Source organism: Terrapene carolina, unplaced genomic scaffold (genome assembly GCF_002925995.2).
Source record: "Terrapene carolina triunguis isolate 2854851 unplaced genomic scaffold, T_m_triunguis-2.0 Scaffold66, whole genome shotgun sequence".
Taxonomy (NCBI): Eukaryota; Metazoa; Chordata; order Testudines; family Emydidae; genus Terrapene; species Terrapene triunguis.
The window spans coordinates 36222861-36234012 of record NW_020664417.1 but is presented as its reverse complement, the minus strand read 5'-3'; the positions used below and the strand labels follow the sequence as shown (position 1 = coordinate 36234012).

The window sequence follows — 11152 nt, the reverse complement described above, 5'->3', positions numbered from 1 at the left end:
CTTGTCTACTGTAAATGCAAACACTTGAATGATGCTACTTTCACTGTTTTTTAAAATAATCTGTTAATCAACTTTAATTCAGTAATATTTAAATCGTTTTCTAAATATACTTCAGACAGTTTATAAGACATATGTGTCTTTCTATAGCTATACTTATGTGTATATCTATATTTATATAAATATGTGAAGTAACGTTGTTTATTATATACATATAATACATACAGAGTATTTGTGACGGAAAATATTCACCTGGACGCAGATCAAAAGAATATTCTTAAAGTATCTAGTAAAATGGTTCTTTACCTCCTGTTGGTAAAAAAAGAAAAACTATGTTAAGATCTTTAGTTACATAAAATATTGATTTTTATTATCACGTTAACACAATGCTATATCCATGAAGTCGTTTCATTTTTTTTTTCTATAGATTTTTACAAGTAAATTACATTTTGGTCTTTATTTCTCAATGTGTTCAGTTTCTTTCGCTTTAATAAAATAAGTGTAAAAAATAAAAAGTTTTTGCTGGTCAAAGTGAGTCAAAGAAACATTTTTCGAATCACATATCGGTTGTATAATCTATAACAATAAATTACACTACTGGTGCGCATTTCCAGTAAGTCTCCTGCCTTCTGTGTTTATGTTATGACATTTCTGTTAGTAATTATTTTTATTTTAATTTTGTGTCATTTCTAACATAAGCCAGAACTTTTTCTCTTCAAGTTTTGTACACAATGCTCTCTTTTTGATAAGATGTTCTTTCCTATCCTCTTTTAGATTTTCTTCTCAAATGTTTATAGTGCTCTATCAAAAGTTTTCCAATATTTCTCCCTTGTCCCTGTCTTGCTTTATTTGTTTGTGTGAAATTTAGTTTGAAAGGAGATCAGAGAGAGCAGGAGGGGTTTGTAATAAGAGAATGACCAAGTGACCTAAAGGCTGATTATGTGTCATTAACTGGAGACTTGGTGTATCCAAATTACCAAAAAGGACGTCACTCAACTAGATCAATTACATGTAGATACATATATAGGAATTGTGGTGGTTGCAGCTAAACACACTGATGCTTCTGAACAAGTGTGTTACACGACATTTACTGTAGGCAGCTGCTTTCAACCACAAGTCTTTGTATTTGAATAATTAGTGGGTAAGTCATAGCACAATATGTTACAGCAGGTAGATGAACCGAGTGGCACAGAAAGTACGACATTAACATTTTGGCAGTTTGGGCAAAATTACAGTTAATTGTCGAAGCTGCAGTGGGATATTTTTAGGTCAAGTAGGGTTGCTTTTTATCTCTGAACACTGCTTAAAACCAAACCTAAATTGAGGGTCTCCATTAATATTGACAATAAAAGTGCTTATTTTTTGTTAGCATACAACCAAAGTAATGCCAGGCTAATCTTTGTTTCCCGCAAGCACGTAAACCTAATGTTATCAGGAAAATATTTATTGATCAAAACAATTCCTTTGGCCCAGCAATCCTATCAGCACTGATTTTAAAAGCAGCTTCAAAACACAGTTCTCCCAGGAATGCAAACATTAAACGAGGGGAAACTATGTGAACACCACAAACTCAATAAGAAATATTGTCTGTTCAATAGAGTATTTTCTGAAGGCTTTATTATTCTTCTGGGGATCACTGGGTTTCTTACATTCTTTTAAGTGGCATCAATACAACTCTGTATCCTTCATCCCAAATAGAAGCAATCTTTGAATAATTACTCACACATGCAGGGGTAAAATTGGTGTGTTTGTGGGTTTACTGCACATCATTTAAACTTACAAAGTGAACGCTATCTTGTTGTTGGGGGTTATGTACGCGTATGTATAAAATACACACTTAATGGCACAGATTATCATGCCTTAAATATTTGCACCCTTCAGTATTGATAATAGTAACGAACACCAGGGTTCCTATACGTCCATCCACAGCAATTAAAGCAGACTTGCAGGGCCAAATTCTGCCCTTTGCTAGACCCGTTGAAATCAATGATGTGGCTGCATGAGTGTAACTGAGTGCAACTAACGTGGCAAGAGTTATTTTCATTAACGTGAATTGACAGGTTTGACTTCAAATGATATTTCTCCAGCGTCCCTTCAAAACTCCATATTATTGCAGGGTTTCTATGTTGAGTTTAGTTTATGGACTTCTAACTGGAGGTTTAGTAGTATGTAGATTGCCATCCATAGGGCACTTGGTACTTAGACACTTCAAAATACATTTGAGAATTATCTCTCTTTCTAATATATTTGGTCTCAGGTCAATGACATTATGCACTCTATAAATTTGAACACATCTAAACTTTTCAAACGATTCACGGGGAGACAGTGCTTGCTGTGAGGTAGTTAGGGCACAAACAAGGATAAGGGGAACCCTGGCTCCTCCCATGAGGTGAAGGGGTCAAACCAGAGTTGGCTTGTAAAGGCCTCCGTTTTTAACCACCCACAAAAAAGCTCCATCTTTCTGCTCCTCTGCTCCGAGCCAGGTACTGTAGTTAGAAGAAGCTGGGGGTACCTGATCTAAACATTTCCAGCCACGGGCCAGATTTTAATTCCGCATTCAAAAAGTCAAGATTCTGTGTTCCATAATATTTTGGAGGGATAAGGTAAAGGAGAACTTAAACACTAAAATTGTGTATTTTGTTTAGATTACTTAGAACCTAATTAGGAACAACGTGTATTGCTATCTTCTAAGCAAGATCATTCTAAAATCAGAATAGAAAAATTCATAAGCTTATTCATAAAAGATGCTAGAGATACCTCTTGGGCCCGATCCTGCAAATCCTTACTTACATGAGCTGTTGTTACTCAAGACAATTGTCCCATTGAGTAAGGGTAACTACTTCCTTGAGTAAGAATTACCCGTGCTAGTAAGGCTTTTCAGAATAGGGTTATCCAGCCAGTGTACACCATGAATTATTATTTTTTAAGTTATTAAACTAATGTTGAGAATTGGACAATGCTGGATGAATTTGGTTCTTTAGGGAAGACATTTGTATGCGAAATTCTTTAATTTACCAGGTATTATACTATATTTCAGTTTTCAAAGCTATAGATTCCATTGATTCTTTGCTTTATATTTTAATCTACTCCCCCCCCAGGAGCTTTTGTGTGTTTGATGGTTTGTTAAATTCACCTCTCTATTTTAAAAATAATGTAAAATAGGGTTTAGAAAAGGACAACACTTATTAGGAGGTCATTCTCCTAAAACATAAAACATGCGGTCTATTCCTCTGGCCTGTTTAATTTCATTAAACCCTTATGGCCTGTTTACTTTTATTTATCTTGGGTAAACAGAAGAAAATAAATATATGAAAAGATCAGTATTTTTCACAAAACCATGAGCTATCTACTCTTTTTTAAATATTTAGTTTAATTCTGACTGCTTTCAAAAATAGCACACACGACCAAGCTGAAAAATGTTTTTCCAACCGCTATCATGCTCTTTGAATCTTTTCGCGGGGAGGAGGGGGAAGACAAGTAAGATGCAAAATAAATGTTTGAGCTGCTCTCTGGCTGTTTGGGAGAAGAAAGGGGGAGCGTATAGCGTGTGTGCACATATGATGAACTACAATGACAACCACTGGGACAGAAAAACAATTGTGATGCTTTGCTTCTTTGGGCTGTGTCTTGTAAAGCAGATAGCTATACACTTCATATTGCACTCAGGGAAGGTGAAGACGCTGCTGCTGAATTGCGCCCTCCGTAGGATTCCTCTGCTGGCACAGATCATCCGCTGAGCTTTACATGACAAAATGCCATGTACTCAGTTCCAGTATATTATTAAGAGACTTTTCTCGTCTCTTGCTCTTCTTGCTCATCCAGTTCGAAGAGACTTAACCGGTGGATGCAGAAGCCTAACTTATTGCATTATTCCTGAAATACAATAAGAGACGAAAAGCACGTGAAAAGTCAAAGCCATGCTCAGCTTTGTATACACCAAGATATTTTACTTACAGTGAGCTAGTACATATCCGTCTGTTTATAATTTAGATAAAGATGCCTGCCTGACTTGCGACCATTTTAGCAGTTAAATCAGTGACACATCAGGAAAGACGAATTTTAAAAACAAAGTCTTACTTTTTAAAAAAAACAATGCAGTGTATCACTTATGTTTATGATAGGAAACGTACTGAGCTAAGAAATCTTTTTTTAAAATCAATTTTAGCTGCAGAGATTTCATATGCGCTGGTCAGAAAGAAAAAGAATATTGCAAATCAAACTATTATAGGTGGGTTTGCATAAGTACTTACATTTGAGAACACACATGCTGCATTTGCTCTCAAATAGACTTTATAACTTGTATATAAAGAAGTACTGGAAACTTGTATTTAAAATCCAGTTCCGCGCTTAACTTTATCAAATCTTTTATATAGAAATAATGAAGGAACAATGATGTTAGCTTTGTGGACTGATTTTCAGATCAGTATCTTGAGTATATTTTATTACTTTTTCTCTGCCTCATGTTTTCCGTTTCTTTCATCACTTGAGATGTTATCGGGACAATAGTAGCGGTTCACCAGAAACTTTCACAATTACAACGCATCCAGAATTATATTGAAAAGCTCCTAGGGCATTGAAATTAAGCACAATTTAACGGGGGGGGGGAGAGATTTAGAAACAAATATACCCATTTGTTCTCTGCAGGGCTCTATCCTCCTTATAAACCAAAAATACTTAACCCAAAAGTAGCAAAACGTTAAAGAAAATCACTAGACTGGATCACTGCAACATTCAAACAGTATTTTTAATCTATCTGCTTCGACATTGACATGTTATACACAGTCATTTTTCACGTGTAAAATGCCAGTATTGTACATACATTATTTCCTTCAAATACTGAAAATTTGAGCCCACCATTTTCAGTATCCTGCCTTTAAATATAAAAACGTTTTAAACACTTGAATAAAACTGCATATACAGTTTTACACCCAGATACATATCCATGCATATACTTATATTTATATCAACTATGCATTTAATTTGTATCGTGATCTGTACATATTTGGTTAAACTCTATATTCCTCGATTGGACAACATATATATGTATTGGAATACATTGTTCCGTGAGTTTTCACACCACAACAATCCTCTCTTTGTCTCAATTGGCCTTTTCTCCTGCCTGTGTCAATGCAAATTTTAATTCGAAAGACAGTTCTTGATTCATTATTGTAGAGCAGAAACAAGCTAAACAAACTGAGCATGGTGCCAACAAACGTAAATATCACACTCTTCTTCTTTATATTCCTTATCGTTTCTTTGCGTGCAAATATATTGCATTATTGCCATAGTGAAAACTAGAAAGCAGCCCTTGAATACGCTGTTGTAATGTAACAGCTCTTATTTAGCTCCGCTTTTACTCCCCGGAATAATAATACACAGGAAGAAGCATTTGTTTGTTGTTTTCTCCCAAAGTGCATACTCTCTATTGCTTAACCAAATATATCTTAATCTTCAGGGTATCATACTGAGCATTTGCAGCAATTGGATTTGGGTTTCTTCTCGGCTCCTTGCAAACTCCTGCATCTCTATCTCTCTTTCTTAATTTACGACCCACCAACTCCCGCTGACACAGTTTTCCACACTGACTATTTTGTAGTATTGCATTCTAATATACACCGAAGCACTCTATCCAGTAGCCAAGACACCTAAGGTGAGTATTTGATATTTCACAGCTATTTAGTAATATTCTGCTCCATTTGGAGATGACAGCAATTTATTGGCGCAAGTCTCGCCCCCAAGTTACCAGTTTCCCTGTGAATTACAACCTGAGATTCATTTTCCTGTTATAATGTGTTCAAGATTACAAAACCAAAATAGCTAAATATCTACTAGATTTCCTCCGGGCCTGACTGTTAAACAAAACTTTAACTATTCCCTTTCGATAACTAAACCTGCTTTCCACAGATGCCTGTTGTTGTTTTTTATTGGTGAGGGAGGACTGCAGAGAGATATTTATATATTTGTTAATAAAAGCTAGAAAATACGCTCAGAACATGCTGTAAAAAATATTCGGTTACTTACCAATCAGGCTAGTTAAACAAGCATGCAACTGATTTCAGGCATATAACTGGTTCGGATGAATAGATGTCGTGGTATGTACATTAACTTAGCAAGCTGGAAGAGAATCGTTTGATTTGTTTTTATTGTTCTTATTTAAAAGCAACTCATTCTTTGAAAACCATCTCCCTGACCATATTGTTTGCTTATTTTAGAAGTCAGTTGCTATAAAGTCAGATCCAATAGTTTTGTACTTGAAACTCATGTCTACTGAGTATCCATAATAACTGCATTTCTCTCTGCATGAAAACGTATTGCTAGTGAGCTCTTTGTGTGCATTAACTAGCAATAAGCTAAAGTGTTTCTGGTGTATGTATATCACCATTGGTTAATCGGCAAGTGCCTCCTGAAGCTGTTTTTATGTTTTCCTCTGCTAGTTCCACACAAAGCACTTTGTAAAGCAATAACTGAACTGACCGAGCCGCTATTTTTTCCCATCAAAATTCTCGGCGACATACTGTACCTGGGTTGAAATGATCCAATATTTTGTTTTAATGAGTTTATTTAAAAAGAAGATTTTGCCGAACAGCATCTGCTAAACACTTGCATTAACCTCTGCCTCCATGATAAAAGTTTTTTCCTCCTTTGTTTTAATTATATTAGGGATATGACGGGGCAGCCAATCCTAAAAGAGGAGCTCGGCAATTAGCAACGCGAACATCAAAAAGTTTTATTGCAGAGCGCCGAGGGCCCCGCCCCGGCCGCGCGGGATTGGCGGAGGAAGCCTCTGACGACATATATTAACACGAGCTGCCCGAAAGATGTAGCTGTACATGGAGATCGTGCTGGGAAATTGTGCCAGTGCCCCGCGCAGCACCAAGCCTGGGGGAATCGCCGCCGCCACCTTCCTCCTCTGCATAGCCACCAGCCGGGGCAGGAGACGAGCTGCTTGCGGGACAGCGGGCTGCCCGGTGCCCGAGCCCCCGAGCGAGGAGGAGAGGGGCAGGCCAGGGGAATGGATGCGCTCGGCTCCCAGTGAGCAGCCTCCGGCCAAGGGGGAGAGGAACGTTACCAGAGCCTTTCATGCCCAAAGCCAGCGCCGGAGCACGACAGCGCGGGGGCGCTGCTGGAGGCCAGGCGGGTGCCTGTCACACCCCCCCGCGGCGGTGAAGGCAGAGCCGGGGGCCGCGGCGCGGAGGAGGCAGCGCGGGGTTCGAGCCATTTTGTCGGCGCGCCGAAGCGCCAGGCCCCGCGCGGAGGAGACGCGCCGCATGAGCGGCCGGGGGGGGCCTGTGCCTGCCGCCCGGGGATCGGGGAGCGCGCTGGCTCTGAGCGGGACTCTGCAGCGCCCTATGGGGAGCCGGCGGCCGGAGAGGCGCTGAGAAGAGGCGGGGGAGCGGCCGCGGCGAAGGGCGGGTTGAGGCAGCGGGCCGGGAGGGGGGAGGCTTGGTCCCGGGGCGGGGGTGGGGTGCGCGAGGGCTCGGGGATGAGTTTGGTGGGGGGCTTTCCCCACCACCCCGTGGTGCACCATGAGGGCTACCCCTTCGCCGCAGCCGCCGCCGCCAGCCGCTGCGGCCACGAGGAGAACCCCTACTTCCACGGCTGGCTCATCAGCAGCCACCCGGAGATGTCGCCCCCCGACTACAGCATGGCCCTGTCCTACAGCCCCGAGTACGCCAGCGGGGCGCCGGGCATCGACCACTCCCACTACGGCGGGGGGCCGCCGGGCAGCGGGCCGCCCGGGCTCGGGGGGCCGCGGCCGGTGAAGCGCCGGGGCACGGCTAACCGCAAGGAGAGGCGCAGGACTCAGAGCATCAACAGCGCCTTCGCCGAGCTGCGGGAGTGCATCCCCAACGTGCCTGCCGACACCAAGCTGTCCAAGATCAAGACCCTCCGCCTGGCCACCAGCTACATCGCCTACCTCATGGACCTGCTAGCCAAGGACGATCAGAACGGGGAGGCGGAGGCCTTCAAGGCAGAGATCAAGAAGACAGACGTGAAGGAGGAGAAGAGGAAGAAAGAGCTGGTCAGTACATCCACAGGGGGAGGCTGTTGTTGTTTGCGAGGGATTGCTCTGGGCTCGTCCTTTCTTCCGGATGTGTTGGGCACATCTGGCTTGGGGAGAGGCTGCTTGGTCAGCCAGGCTCCATTCCAGATCCCACAGAATGTATCCCAAATTAAATACATCATGCTATTACACTGCACACACATACACACCCAATATACTAGCGCTGAGTGTAGGAAAATTGATGTAGGTAACATATACTGTGTGCCTTAGTTAATGGATATGAATGAATGTTTACGGGGTTTCCGTGTATGATATATGGTGTGTACAAGTACGCGTACCTGTAATCTGTATTAATGGATGTACCCATAATCATATATGTTATCACTGATAAAGAGAAGTGAAGATTTAATTCACTTCGGTGCAGAAGCTGTTCCAAGTGACCAGGGGTGATTTTAAAATTTAAATGTATTTGGGATGGGAAACTGGCATCTGCTGTGTGATAGAATTGATATAGCTTGCAGCAAAATCGGATGTAGGGTCAGATTATAATAGTTAAACCATTCCTTGCAGCTGCACACGATTGTCTTAATCATAAATTATAGTGTTGTATACTTTATTTTACATTAGCATCCCTTCAGTATCTCCTCTACTCCATTCCCCCCAGAGTGTTATTTGAATTACAATTTCTAATAATAATCCTGTCCTGTCCACAAGCAACCTTTCATAACCCAGAAGCACCCTGCAATCTGTTCAAATAAAAGAAACTCTGCTCATAGGGAAGGCATATACCACTTGAATTTAACTCCAGCAGTTTTAAATCCTTGACAAATAATGCACAGCCCCACCGTTTCACTGTAGATTATTCTTGATTGTGATTTATGCTTTTTTTGTTTTGTTTTGTTTATTGTTTTTTTTCTTTTCTTTTCTTTTGTTTTCTTTTACTTTAAGGAGAAGTAACTTTTTATGTGGATCTTAACTCTTGGTGTAGGCCTAATGGTTTACTCAGGCAAAATTCCCACTGATTTCAATAGGGATTTGACCTCAATGAACACAACAGGATCGGGCCTTATATGAATGGATGTGCACTTCTCATAATATATTCACAATGCTGTTATTTAGTGGTATGCTGACATTAGCTAGAATGTTCATCATTGACCTACTTGTAATTCGGGTCTTCTTATAAATTAATGTTCCACTGAAACCTCAAGTGTGTGTGTATACCATATGATATATAAATGTAATTTATATTTGAAATAAAATATGCACTCATGAGATCTGATCGGGGAGGGCCGCTTAACCCTGAAGACGCCCACAATGAAAAGCAGGCTGTGATTATTCTGACTGTTACTGTAGGTGGCTTTTTAACCCGAAGAAGCTTTGTTTACGTTTGGAAATGAGCCGCGATTGCCACAATCGCGATCGGTGCAAACTAACAGCACAGTCGCTATTTTGCAAAGAATGAAACATATAAACCGGTGTGTGGGTTTTTTTAAAAGTACCCGCAGCTTTCTACGGAAAGCCCGTAAACGGGCATTTGTTTGTCAAGTTTTCTAGCCGAAAGTCATGTAGCTTGGAGGCCTCTGCAGGAGGCTGCATAGATCTTTGTAGATTTCTATCGCCAGCTTTAGATTTCTCTCTTCTGAGGGGGAAGAAGACAAGGAGTGGGTGGCGGAGGTTGCGTAAAAGGTAAAGGAATATAATTTCTAAAATTCTGCTTTGTTTCTCTCTTTTTTTTTTTTTTTTTTTTTGCACGCTGTCTTCCCAGAATGAAATATTGAAAAGCACAGTTAGCAGCAACGATAAGAAAACCAAAGGGAGGACTGGCTGGCCGCAACATGTCTGGGCTTTGGAGCTCAAGCAGTGAGTGCTGCAAGACTGAAGAACTCAAGGAAATCTCCTAGACTCATTAGAGAGATTTGATCTGAGGGGACTTTTTGTATTTGGAATCATCCAGTTTATTTATGTGCAATTTCTCCCCCACCCCCCAAAATGTGGATATTCGAAGAAAAGCATTCCATATTTTAATATGAAGAGGAAACTCCAACTTGGTAAGGGGTAATGTCGTCTCAATAGTTTCGTGAATGTTATTTCTCTGTTTGTATAGAACGCACGGGGAAAAATAGAAAAGAAAGGGGGGAAAGACTCCCTGGCATTAGTGTGTATGTGAAGTGTATCTTTAATACATGGCCTTTTGGATATAAATATTCATGGGATTATAAAATTATATTTCAACAGAAACAGTTGCACCAATGTTTCAGTTGGCTTGGTATTTACTATGGTAATTTTGTTGTGGTCGTTCAGTATTTGAAAATGTTTTCAGCAGCTATTTGTTATGTGCACTTCCGTCCTTAAGGGGGGAAAAAGTGGAGTTTAATTAATATTGAAGGTGTAAACGTTGTAAGTATTCAATAAACCACTGTGTGTGTTTTTTACAAAAAAAAATCTTTTTATGTTTTATACCTCAAATGTTTTTAAATAACAACGTTGTTATAGTTTTCATAATATTTAAGATATTCGGAAGTAAACTAAATTATAAAGATTGCCTCTAAGTTTATTTTAAGCAAGTCATCGAGTGAAAGGGGGGGGGAAGGATCTCACCAGCTGTGCGCGTGTTAAAGGGAAAAAATACAGTTACGCTAAATATAAATTCCTTGTGGTACTGTTTTCCAGGCATGAGATTTAATGCTAACGGGAAATGGACATAGGTACAAACCTTGATCAAATCAGAATTACTGATAAGCATGTTTTCCTAAGAAAGACAACATTCCTACATTAATAAGAGCTCTTGAAACACGAGTCACTTGAAATATAATTTTAGGAGTTTGGATATTAAAATTGTAATTTAAAAGTGTGCGTGAGGGAGAGAGAAGTGTTGTGAATTGATTAAATCTTTCTTGGCGCTTATTTCCTGCAACCAGAGCTAGTTATCTGTTTTCCCGAGGTGACTGCACGGGAAGCCCGGAACGAGAAAGATGTTGTATAGGGTTATATAGAGAAGACTCTAACTTTGATTCCAGCCACCTCAATGGGCTAGGACTGAGAGTCCGCAAAGGAAGCTTAGAGCTTTGCTATAAGTGATTATGTAACAGGTAATTTTACCTCAAGTAAGAAATAGTGAACAAGGCAAGGGATTTGGGAGGGGAAAACAAG

General features: G+C 40.4%; 1 protein-coding gene across 1 annotated transcript; it reads left to right on the top strand.

The window, feature by feature from the left end:
• The first annotated feature begins 7479 nt into the window (after positions 1 to 7479).
• HAND2 (heart and neural crest derivatives expressed 2) lies at positions 7480 to 10464 on the top strand. The gene is made up of 2 exons (XM_024194118.2): positions 7480 to 8020; positions 9768 to 10464. Exons 1-2 carry the CDS (start codon positions 7481 to 7483, stop codon positions 9864 to 9866), a joined length of 639 nt encoding a protein of 212 aa, XP_024049886.1. The 5' UTR covers position 7480; the 3' UTR covers positions 9867 to 10464.
• The last annotated feature ends 688 nt before the right edge of the window (positions 10465 to 11152 follow it).

What these genes read in the sequence shown, in the direction of transcription:
- HAND2 (XM_024194118.2), top strand. Translation starts at nt 7,481, where the DNA reads ATGAGTTTGGTGGGGGGCTTTCCCCACCACCCCGTGGTGCACCATGAG. An exon ending in AGAAGAGGAAGAAAGAGCTG is followed by an intron (nt 8,021 to 9,767) that starts GTCAGTACATCC and finishes CTGTCTTCCCAG; the next exon opens with AATGAAATATTGAAAAGCAC.